General features: G+C 41.2%; 1 protein-coding gene across 1 annotated transcript in view; it reads right to left on the reverse strand.

Moving 5' to 3' along the window:
• Positions 1-13,501: 13,501 nt before the first annotated feature.
• The window catches only part of LOC128693801 (cytochrome P450 2J6), a 247,607-nt gene continuing 247,318 nt past the window's right edge, over positions 13,502-13,790 (reverse strand). The window contains exon 10 of the mRNA XM_070091246.1: positions 13,502-13,718. Coding sequence (XP_069947347.1) covers positions 13,517-13,718 — 202 coding nt within the window. The 3' untranslated portion in view covers positions 13,502-13,516. The remainder of the gene's footprint in view (positions 13,719-13,790) is intronic.

Genomic DNA, 13,790 nt, shown 5'->3' on the forward strand with positions numbered 1-13,790 from the left:
AGAACAAGCTACCTGAAGAGTTATCATTATCCATCCTGTCATTTTTCTAGCAGTTGCAATTGATTCAATGTTACGGTCCTTTAAGGTGAAATCGTCTGACATGATCACTCCCAGGTCTTTGACGTTGGTTTTTCGCTCTATTTTGTGGCCAGAATTTGTTTTGTACTCTGATGAAGTTTTAATTTCCTCATGTTTACCACATCGGAGTAATTGAAATTTCTCATCGTTGAACTTCATATTGTTTTCTGCAGCCCATTGAAAGATTTGGTTGATGTCCGCCTGGAGCCTTGCAGTGTCTGCAATGGAAGACACTGTCATGCAGATTCGGGTGTCATCTGCAAAGGAAGACACGGTGCTGTGGCTGACATCCTTGTCTATGTCAGATATGAGGATGAGAAACAAGATGGGAGAGAGTACTGTGCCTTGTGGAACAGCTTTTCACCGTAGCTGCCTCGGACTTTACTCTGTTGACTACTACTCTTTGTGTTCTGTTTGTGAGGAAATTATAGATCCATCTACCAACTTTTCCTGTTATTCCTTTAGCACGCATTTTGTGCACTATTACGCCATGGTAACACTTGTCGAAGGCTTTTGCAAAGTCTATATATATTACATCTGCATTCTTTTTGTCTTCTAGTGCATCTAGGACCTTGTGAATATTGTGAATAAATAAACAAATCTTGATGAACAGTGTAACAAGGAGTGTTGCGATCCAACAGAGTGTAGTGCGACATTCTTCAAAGAACACTATTCTTCAATCAAGACAACGATACCCAAGAGTATGGGTCCGTTACACAAACCCAGGTAAGTCTGTTTAGCGTGTGATGATTATTGACTGTGCAGTTAACCCGTGAACGGTCCAGACGTATATATATATATGTTCTTGCCGCTAGTGTCCCAAATGTAAATATGCATTTTATTTTTCCTGCTTCCAAATTTGGCACAATTGGCCTGAGATGCCTGGTCAGCATAGAATGCGTCTTAACACTCCGTGTGTACCATATTAAAAAAATATGGGACCACTTAGTACCTTGTGGAAGCGCCAGTTATACTGAGCACCAGCTGGAGCAAACAGTGCGGCAAACACCAAGGATTCACTCGTGTAATGCCAGATTAGCACTCCCCTTTTAAGAGGAAAGTGATGTTAACCACAAGTTTAGGGTCTGCCTCTGTCTATTTCTGTCTGTCTATGTCTGCCTCTGTCTATCTGTCTCTGTCTATCTATCTCTGTCTATCTCACAGGTACACACAAATACAATTACAGTGGTCCCTCGATTATCGACGGTAATCCGTTCCTGGAAGCCGGTCGATTATCGAAATGGTCGATTTACGAATCAATTTTCCCCATAAGAAATAATGTAAATTCAATTAATCCGTTCCTGACACCCAGAAGTATTAAAACAAAAAATTTTTTTACATGAAATATTCATGTAGTACATAAACAATACAATGGGAAATGATGAATGAAACATTAACAGCATAACACTTACCTTTATTGGAGATTCTTCTTAGTGTATGGGGGACTGGAGGAGGAGGAGAGAGTGGATTGTTTATAGTTTGGAAGGGGAATCCCCTTCCAGCAACACCTCAGGTACCATTTGCTTTTCTGGGGTTGCTTCTTTTCTCTGTTTCTTAATGCCACTAGGACCAGCTTGAGAGTCACTGGAGTCCTGTCTCGCAAAATAACTGTGCAGAGAGCTCTGTTTCTGGCGTCTCTTTAAAACTTCCCTAAAATGGGCCAAGACTCTGTCACTGTACAAGTTGCCGATATGGCTTGCAACATCCTTCTCTGGGTGATGTTTCTCCATAAATCTTTCCATCTTACCCCACATAGTAAAAATCTCCTTAATTTCTGAAGAAGGCACCTTCTTCCATCTCTCTTCCTCCTCCTCTGCAGCAAGATTCTGAGCTGCGATCTGTTGCTCTTCCTGCTGAAGCTCTTGCAGCTCCTCAGTGGTTAGCTCTTCGTTGTGGTCCTCCACCAACTCTTCCACATCCTCCAAACTCACATCCAACCCCATGGAACTCCCCAGTGCCACAATAGAGTTCAAAACTGACATAGGCTCATCAGGGTCAGCCCCAAACCCTTCCAAATCCCTCTTGTCGACACAATCTGGCCACAATTTCTTTGGAGCCATGGTAGCTTATTTAGCACTTAAATAACTTGCAAGCACTAAAATAAATGAAATATTATGAAATATTTCACTGGAGCACGTGAGAGGACCGCCGCTAACTGGTAAACAATGGCACACTGGCTGGGAAGGAAGGCTGAGGCGGGTCGAGGCCCGCTTACCTCGCTTACCTCGTGCATACGCGTCTGGGACGACGGGTCGAGACGGGTCGATAAACGAATTTCGGTCAATTTCCGAGTCAATATTTTGTCGAAAAAACCGGTTGATTTCCGAAATGGTCGACTTTCAGGCCGGTCGATTATTGAGGGACCACTGTATACATAGCGTAAATTACCTAGGATAATCTAAAAATTCTGAAGTGCTTGTAGATATAATGCATAAGTGCTTGTAGATATAATGCATAAGAATACCTGTTGGTTCACAATGGCTCTCTCTGAGACAGACAGAGAGACAAGCAGAGAGACGGAAAGAGACAAGCAGACAGAGAAATAAGACAGAGACAGATAATCAGAGATAGAGCTCATCAAATGTCATCCCTTATCTCTGCACCCTCACTGGAGCCCATCAAATGTCATCTCATATCTGATCTTATCACTGCCCTACCAGATGCTTGTCACTGAACACTTGTCTTACACATTGCTTCAAGGGAATTTCTTCCTTCTTCCTACTTCCTCCTCTTTCTTCCTTCTTCCTTCTTCTTCTTCTACTCCCATGTATCCAAAACATTGCTGGGACCTATAAATACTTTGTATATATTCCTAGACAATAGTAAATGATCAAAGCAGGTGTAAATGTCCACCTGTCAATGTGTTTGTGACAATTTGAGTGCAATTTAAGTACATAATATTAGTGTGAGAACAAAGATTGGTTATGAAATGACAAGAACTACAATAAATTGTAATTATCAGAACATAACAATTATATAAAATAATATAAAAATGAGAAAAAATGGTATATCGGCAACACTGCAAGCTGCAGGACTCTATGTTGCCATCAGGTGAGCATTAAGTGCCAACTTTGCAGCCTCATATCTCAGTAAATAATGACCCTAATTTTTTTATTTTAATCCTTTAACACTTAGAAAGATGTGCTCTTCATTTTCATTAATTTTTTTTTTTTTTAAATATTAGGGGCATTGGGGTAGTGAACATATATACATGTTTGGACCATTTACGGGTTAAGTATTCTGTACGCTTAACAGATTACTATATACCCGGGTGAGTTGCAGGCCAACAAGCTTACAACAGTAAGTGTTGTCAGCAATCAGTTTATGAATGTGGAAAATACTGTATATTTTCAGAAAATACAGTGTATTTTGTATGTAAATTGATGAAATATATTGTAGTTAATAAAAATTAATTTGAAAATAAAAAAGGAACCAGCGACAGTGTTGGCGTCGCTTGAGAGTAGAGGATGCCATGTTTGGAACTGGGCAAAACAGACGTTAGTGAAAATCGGAAGAATTTTCGTCGCTCTAGAGGTTAAATTGTGTTTAAAACTTCTCAAATAGGAGCAGAAATTGTTGGATTTGCAGTCCTGCTGAATGTGAAAAATAGGCGACTGGACAGGACTCTGTAATTTGATGGGAAAAGGGATAATGAGTGCACAATACCCCAGTTAAGTAATGTCTGTTTATGTTGAAATTTCTGGCCAGTATTTTTCTTCATATTTTAGGCAGGCGTTTGTGTATGACACACCAAGTACTCTCCAGACAAATTGGTGAGTGTTATTGTTATAAATTCTCCTTCAATGTATATATTCATTAACTAAATTTAACACACAGTCTACATATTTATATTAATATCTTACCATAATTCCTGGTGATATATATTTCATTTGAAATTAATGTAGGTCCAGAGTGACTTGAGGAAATTGAAAGAGTGTAGTAGGTATCGAAGGGGGACATTTTTTGCGACCTAGGATGTCCTAAAATTCCTACATGTCTCTGTAACCTTGATAAAGAATAATTACCTTTGTTACTATTTACTGGTATGTATCTTATGAGGTTCATGCAGGTAATTTCAATTTTCCACAATGAAATATACAGACATAATACCCCCTAGTGGTAATTTATACCCATGACAATGTCTTATTCCAGCCCAATGAGATGTTGGTTAAACAGTTAATAAAGACATCACCTGTAGGGATGACTGTGTAGGCGAAAGCTGTCTATCAAGCTAAGTACCCCCTACTTAATCTTTGACTTAGCTTGTAACACAGTACATTTACACTACTGTCACAGTACATGTACATTACTGTCACAGTACATTTACACAGTCACAGCACATTTACACTACTGTCAGAATACATTTACACTACTGTCACAGTACATTTACATTGCTGTCACAGTACATTTACACTACTGTCACAGTACATTTACACTACTGTCACAGTACATTTACATTACTGTCACAGTACATTTACACTATTGTCACAGCACATTCACACTACAGACCCCTGGCAGTCTTCAAGCTGGCACTGGACAAGCACCTAAAGTCGGTTCCTGACCAGCCGGGCTGTGGCTCGTACGTTGGTTTGCGTGCAGCCAGCAGCAACAGCCTGGTTGATCAGGCTCTGATCCACCAGGAGGCCTGGTCACAGACCGGGCCGCGGGGGCGTTGAGCCCCGGAACTCTCTCCAGGTAAACCAGGTAAATACTGTCAGAATACATTTACACTACTGTCACAGTTCATTTACACTACTGTTACAGTGCATTTACACTACTGTCACAGTACATTTACACTACTGTCACAGCACAGTCACACTACTGTCAGAATACATTTACACTACTCTCACAGTACATTTACATTAGTGTCACAGTACAGTTACACTACTATCAGAATGCATTTACACTACTGTCACAGTATATGTACACGACTCTCACCGTACATTTTCACTACTCTCACAGTACATTTACATTACTGTCACAGTACATTTACACTACTATCAGAATGCATTTACACTACTGTCACAGATCATTTACACTACTGTCACAGCACAGTCACACTACTGTCAGAATACATTTACACTACTGTTACAGTACATTTACACTACTCTCACAGTACATTTACATTAGTGTCACAGTACATTTACACTACTATCAGAATACATTTACACTACTGTTACAGTACATTTACACTACTGTCACAGTGCATTTACACTACTGTCACAGTACATATAAACTACACTCACAGTACATTTACCTTTGATATATACCTTTGAAGAATTTCGAGAGTATATCTACTCTCTGAGCCCGGCCATGGGCCAGGCTCGTCTGGTGCTTGCCTGGTCAACAAGGCTGTTGCTGCTGGAGGCCCACTGCAACACATATCCATCACAACCTGGTTGATCTGGCACCTGGTGAAGATACTTGTCTACTTTCCTCTTGAAGGCTTCAACACTTGTTCCAGCAGTGTCTCTGATATCTTCTGGTAAGATGTTGAAAAGTCTGGGACCCGACCCCGGATGTTGATACAGTGTTCCCTTATTGTCCCCACCGCACCCCTGCTCCTCACTGGGTTTATTGTACACTTCCTCCCATATCTCTCACTCCAGTATGTTGTTATGGCAGTGTGCAGATTTGGGACCAAGCCCTCGAGTACCTTCCAGGTATATATTATCATGTACCTCTCTCTCCTCCGCTCCAATGAGTACATGTTCATGACTTGACAGTCAATGTACAGTTACACTACTGTCACAGTACATGTACATTGTTGTGACTGTACAGTTACACTACTGTAATAGTATATTTACACTACTGTCAGAGTACATTTACACTAATGTCTCAGTACATTTACACTTCTCTCAGAGTACATTTACGGTTCTCTCACAGTACATTTGCATTGCTGTCAGAGTACATTTACACTAATATCAGGGTACATTTACACTACTTTAAGAGTGCATTTACACTACTGTCAGAGTACAGTTACACTACTGTCAGTGTACATTTATATTACTGTCACAGTACATTTAGACTACTGTCACAATACATTTACACTACTTTCACAGTACATTTACACTACTGTCAGGGAACTTTTACACTACTGCCGAGTACATTTACGTTAAAGTCACAGTGCATTTACATTGCTGTCACAGTACATTTAAACTACAGTAACTGTATTTTTACACTACTGTCACAGTACATTTACACTACTGTCACAGTACATTTACACTACTGTCACAATACATTTACACTACTGTCACAGTAGATTTACACTACTGTCACAGTACATTTACACTACTGTCACAATACATTTACTCTATTTTCACAGTACATTTACACAACTCTCAAAGTACATTTACACTACTGTCACAGAACATTTACACTTCTGTCATATCACATTTACATTACTGTCAGGGTACAATCACACTACTGTCATAGTACATTTACACTGTCACAGTACGTTTACATTACTGCCACAGTACATTTACACTAATATCACAGTACAGTTAAGCTACTGTCACAGTACACTTACACTACTATGACAGTACATTTCCACTTCTGTCACAGTACATTTACACTACAGTCAGATCACATTTACAGTATTCTCAGCGTACATTTACACTACTGTCACTGTACATTTACTCCACTGTCACAGAACATTTACACTACTGTCATGTCACATTTACATTGCTGTCAGGGTACATTTACTTTGCTCTCAGAATACAATTACACTACTCTCACAGTACATTTACGCTACTGTCATAGTTTATTTACACTGCTGTTTCAGTACATTTACACTATGGTCAAAGTACATTTACACTACTGTCACAGTAGATTTACACTTCTGTTACAGTTCATTTCAACTACTGTCAGTACATTAACACTACTGTTACATTATATTTACACTACTGTCACAGTTCATTTACACTGTGGTCATAGCACATTTACACTACTGTCATTGTACATTTACACTACAGTCACAGCTCATTTACACTACTGTCTCAGTACATTTACACTACTGTCAGATCACATTTACACTACAGTACATTTACACTTCTGTCAGAGTACATTTATATTACACTCACAGTACATTTAGACTACTGTCACAATTCATTTACACTACTCTCATTGTGCATATACATTACTGTCACAGAAAATTTACACTACTGTCTCAGTACATTTGCACTACTGTCACAGTACATTTACACTACTTTAAGGGCACATTTACACCACTGTCAGGGTACATTTACACTACTGTCAGGGAACGTTTACACTACTCTCAGAGTACATTTAAACAACAGTCATTGTACATTTACCCTACTTTAATGGTACATTTACACCACTGTCACAGTACATTTACACCACTGTCAGGGTACATTTACACTACTGTCACAGAAGATTTACACTACTGTCACAGTACAGTTACACTATCGTCACAGTACATTTACGCTTTTGTCACAGTATATGTTACAGTACTGTGACAGTACACTTAAACAACTGCCACAATATATTTACAGTACTGTCACAGTACAATTACACTACTGTCACTACATTTACGCTACTCTCACAGTACGTTTACACTACTTTCACCGCACATTTACACTACTCTCACAGTACATTTACTCCGCTGTCACAGTTCATTTACACTACTGTCACAGTTCATTTACACTACTGTCACAGAACATTTACACTACTCTCACAGAACATTTACACTACTGTCACAGAACATTTACACTACTCTCACAGAACATTTACACTACTCTCACAGAACATTTACACTACTGTCACAGAACATTTACACTACTGTCACAGAACATTTACACTACTCTCACAGAACATTTACACTACTCTCACAGAACATTTACACTACTCTCACAGAACATTTACACTACTGTCACAGAACATTTACACTACTGTCACAGAACATTTACACTACTCTCACAGTACATTTACACTACTGTCACAGAACATTTACACTACTGTCACCGAACATTTACACTACTCTCACAGAACATTTACACTACTGTCACAGAACATTTACACTACTGTCACAGAACATTTACACTACTCTCACAGAACATTTACACTACTCTCACAGAACATTTACACTACTCTCACAGAACATTTACACTACTGTCACAGAACATTTACACTACTGTCACAGAACATTTACACTACTGTCACAGAACATTTACACTACTGTCACAGAACATTTACACTACTGTCACAGAACATTTACACTACTGTCACAGAACATTTACACTACTGTCACAGAACATTTACACTACTGTCACAGAACATTTACACTACTGTCACAGAACATTTACACTACTGTCACAGAACATTTACACTACTGTCACAGAACATTTACACTACTGTCACAGAACATTTACACTACTGTCACAGAACATTTACACTACTGTCACAGAACATTTACACTACTGTCACAGAACATTTACACTACTGTCACAGAACATTTACACTACTGTCACAGAACATTTTCACTACTGTCACAGAACATTTACACTACTGTCACAGAACATTTACACTACTGTCACAGAACATTTACACTACTGTCACAGAACATTTACACTACTGTCACAGAACATTTACACTACTGTCACAGAACATTTACACTACTGTCACAGAACATTTACACTACTGTCACAGAACATTTACACCATCACTCATCCTTCAGTGTGCAGGCACTCTCTCTCCCACGATGACTCATCCTTCAGAGTGGAGGTACTGTGTTTCCCACCATCACTCATCCTTCAGAGTGTAGGCACTCTCTGTCCCACGATCACTCATCCTTCAGAGTGCAGGCACTATACTTCTCACAATCACTCATCCTTCAGAGTGGGGGCACAGTGTTTCCCACCATCACTTATCCTTCAGAGTGCAGGCACTATACTTCCCACCATCACTCATCCTTCAGAGTGCAAGCGCTATACTTCCCACCATCACTCATCCTTCAGAGTGCAGGCGCTATACTTCCCACCATCACTCATCCTTCAGAGTGCAGGCGCTATACTTCCCACCATCACTCATCCTTCAGAGTGCAGGCGCTATACTTCCCACCATCACTCATCCTTCAGAGTGCAGGCGCTATACTTCCCACCATCACTCATCCTTCAGAGTGCAGGCGCTATACTTCCCACCAACACACATTCTTTAGAGTGCAGGCGCTATACTTCCCACCATCACTCATCCTTCAGGGGAGATTGAGGGTTCCCGCGCGCGGAGCAAAAAAAAATTCGAAAATATATGAAAACTGAGTTATTGTTACCAAAAAATAGCTGAACTTTCTGGCTACACGCTGGTATAATTATTATCCTTGTACGATGTTTCTAAAAGGAATTACAGCCATTTATAACAGGCATGGTGACAGCGCTGACGCGACATAGTGCGTACGAAGCGCTGACTCAGCTTTGTTGACGTTTTCGTTACGTTTTTCCCCGTGTTATTTTATCGTTTTCGTACATCTTTTTATGTCTAATATAATACAAATTCACCATCTGAGATCATTGCAGAGTGGGTGGAGCTAATGTGATCAAGGAACCAATCGGGAATCCCTGGGAATAGTGCATAAAATGGCCGACACCTCCAGCCAACAAAATATTCCATACCCACGCTAATATCAATTATAAGGCTTATTTATCTATCACAATTGATCTATTATGATATAATGCAATATAATAATAGCATATAAACATAAAAAGTACACCTCAAAAAAAAATATATAGCATAATATGACGCCCCGAGGAATAAATTTCTATCGATATTTCCCCTGAAGGTGAAGAGAGGGTCCGCCCTCTCTCATCAGTGATGAGAGAAAACGGATTTACAATGGTTATCTGTAATAAACACTCGTAGGCCGCGGAAAAAGTGTAAAATAAAGCGAATTTTTCGGGGAAAATTTTTTTTCCCGGGCAGCGGGGGTGCCGCGCGCTGCGGCCTATATCTCGAAAGTAACTTATTTACCTATTTAGGGGGACCCCATCCTTATTTATGAATGAATTGACTTGATTTTCACAACAAACATAGGAGAATGATTGCTTTACAAGGTAGTGTGTACCTTTCTGAACTATCCCAAATATTTTTAGATTTATGTGGGCAACAAGACCGACATCTTCCAATATATCAAAAAAGTTATGAAACTTTATTTTTTTTTAGCAAGAAGATAAGGTTTATTTTAGAATTGTCAATGACAAGTGATGGAATTAGAGTTGTTCTAGCAGCAGCAAGTGTCAAAACCACTTGTCCGAGTACCACTGACAAACTGTGCCCTGCCAAATGCAATTTTTCGTAAATTTTGCATATTTCATTTCCTTTTTGGCCGATATGATTGAAACTTCAGCACAGCATACTCGATATAACCTTCTAATAGTACACCAAAAATGAACGTAATCGGTCCATAAAAAAAGGTTCGTTAACATGCGGCCAACATCTTCCCTTCAGAGTGCAGGCGCTATACTTCCCACCAACATACATCCTTCAGAGTGCAGGCGCTATACTTCCCACCATCACTCATCCTTCAGAGTGCAGGCGCTATACTTCCCACCATCACTCATCCTTCAGAGTGCAGGCACTGTACTTCCCACCAACACACATTCTTTAGAGTGCAGGCGCTATACTTCCCACCATCACACATCCTTCAGAGTGCAGGCACTATACTTCCCACCATCACACATCCTTCAGAGTGCAGGCGCTATACTTCCCACCATCACTCATCCTTCAGAGTGCAGGCGCTATACTTCCCACCATCACTCATCCTTCAGAGTGCAGGCGCTATACTTCCCACCATCACTCATCCTTCAGAGTGCAGGCGCTATACTTCCCACCAACACACATGCTTCAGAGTGCAGGCACTGTACTTCCCACCATCACACATCCTTCAGAGTGCAGGCACTGTACTTCCCACCATCACACATGCTTCAGAGTGCAGGCACTGCACTTCCCACCATCACACATCCTTCAGAGTGCAGGCACTATACTTCCCACCATCACACATGCTTCAGAGTGCAGGCACTATACTTCCCACCATCACACATGCTTCAGAGTGCAGGCACTGTACTTCCCACCATCACACATCCTTCAGAGTGCAGGCACTATACTTCCCACCATCACACATGCTTCAGAGTGCAGGCACTATACTTCCCACCATCACACATGCTTCAGAGTGCAGGCACTATACTTCCCACCATCACACATGCTTCAGAGTGCAGGCACTATACTTCCCACCATCACACATCCTTCAGAGTGCAGGCACTGTACTTCCCACCATCACACATGCTTCAGAGTGCAGGCACTATACTTCCCACCATCACACATGCTTCAGAGTGCAGGCGCTATACTTCCCACCATCACACATGCTTCAGAGTGCATTCACTATACTTCCCACCATCACACATGCTTCAGAGTGCAGGCACTATACTTCCCACCATCACACATCCTTCAGAGTGCAGGCACTGTACTTCCCACCATCACACATGCTTCAGAGTGCAGGCACTATACTTCCCACCATCACACATGCTTCAGAGTGCAGGCACTATACTTCCCACCATCACACATGCTTCAGAGTGCAGGCACTATACTTCCCATTTACAGGACTCATATCCCGCCTTCCAGTTTTCTTGAATCACTTCATAAATGTTACCTTGTTTACACTCCAACAGCACGACAAGTCATGAAAACCAGTTGCCTCCACTTGTTCCTCTCTACACGCTCACACATGGCTGCTGGAAGTCCAAGCTCTTCAGATACGATACCTCCTTTCCACCCTCCTTCCAACTTTTCCTAGGCGGCCTGCTAGAATGCCTTTCTTCCACTACAGATTTATATGCTTCCCAAGCCAATCTATTTCGTTTTACCCTCTCTAAATGTCTGAACCACCTCAACAGCCCGTCCTCAGCCCTCAGGATAATACTTTTATTATCCCTGCACCACTTCCTTTTCTCCAAACTACGGATTTTCTTTATTATGTACATACACCTCATATTGCCCTCAGACACGACGTCTGCACTGCCTCCAGCCTTATCCTTGTTGCAACATTCGCTACCTATGCTTCATACCATTATAAGAGCGTTGATATAGCTATACTCTTATAAATTCCCCTCTTTGCTTCCATGGAAAACGTTCTTTGTCTCAGACCCCACAGTGCACCACCACTCAATCCTATGCTCCGACTTGTCTTTCAGACACATTTGCTGACAAATCCACTCCCAAATATCTGAATACATTTGCTTCCTCTATACTCCCTCTCTCCATTGTGAAATCCAATCTTTCATTAACTAATTTTTTTGTTCTCATCACCTTACAGATTCCTACGTTTACTTTTAATTTCCATTTTCTACACACCCAACCAAACTCGTCCAATAAGCTTTGCAACTTCTCTTCAGAATCTCCCAAAAGTACAGTGTCATTAGCAAAAAGCAACTGTGACTCCCACTTTGTGTTATATTCTTATCTTTTAATCCCACGCCTCTTGCCAACACCCGAGTATTTACTTCTCTTCCAGTCTCATCTATGGTATAAACCTTGGTAATAAATACTGACAAGTTAGTTTAGAAAGATACGTAAGCAAACACTATGGCATATTAGAAAACATTTCGGTCCTGGGAACCTTGATCACTTCTATCATACAGGGGTAGAAAGACATTATATGTAGGCGGAGAGTGGGATGTGAGTAACGCATGGTGACCTGAAGAATGCCATGATGGGATGAGGATGGGTAGACGATGAGATCACGTGACTCCTGTGTTGTTGGGTTGGTGGTGCTTGGCCTGCTTGAGAATCATGTATGCTAATACTTTCGAAATTTTGTGGTTTCCAGAGTTACGTTTTTTGTGTCGGTGACGGCGAATAGTGAGGCTTCTAGACACCGTCGGCGTCTGAGGTCTGGTTCGGTGAGAACGGGTTATGCCTCTGCCCAGTTCATCAAATGCCCCGTGGAGTATCTGTGGAGGACACAGGCGTACCTTAAATCATCTCTGTTACACTCACTTCGATGCTTTTTCAGGTTGACTGCAAGATCTTTGCCTGTCTCACCTACATATTTCTTGGGACAGAATCCACAGGGGATAGTGTAGACGCCTGCTGTGGAAGTTAGAGGTGTGGGGCTGCGTCTTTGATAGATGATATGTTTATGGTGGAAACGTTGAAGATGTAAAGGGAGGTCGTGGTTTTCAGTGAGCCTCTGTCTCAGAATGTTTATTGCAGAGCTAGTAGGAACGTTGATAAAGAACCGGAATGAGGCACAACTCGTTCTCACCGAACCAGATCTCAGATGCCGACGGCGTCTAGAAGCCTCACTAATCGCCGTCACCGACACAACAGAACATAACACTGGAAACCACAAAATTTCTAAAACATTAGCATACATGCTACTCAAGCAGGTTAAGCACCACCAACCCAACAACACAGGAGTCACATGATCTCATCATCTACCCGTCCTCATCCCAATACCCGTCCTCATCCCAATACCCGTCCTCATCCCAATATCCCAAAGCACCCAAATTTTACCTTTTGGGATGAAGTAACCATGAAGATTTACGTCCCCGGAGGTCTGGTGGGGAATACCCTGAGGTACGAGGTCTGCCATCCTCTGCACCTCGTATATGACAGCTGTAGTGTAGGGCAAGCTGTACCGCCACACAAAATACTTTATTATTAGTAAAATGTATGATAATCTGCGATTAGTGGACGGAGGAACG

The sequence above is a fragment of the Cherax quadricarinatus genome, chromosome 34, assembly GCF_038502225.1.
Source record: "Cherax quadricarinatus isolate ZL_2023a chromosome 34, ASM3850222v1, whole genome shotgun sequence".
NCBI classification, from domain to species: domain Eukaryota; kingdom Metazoa; phylum Arthropoda; class Malacostraca; order Decapoda; family Parastacidae; genus Cherax; species Cherax quadricarinatus.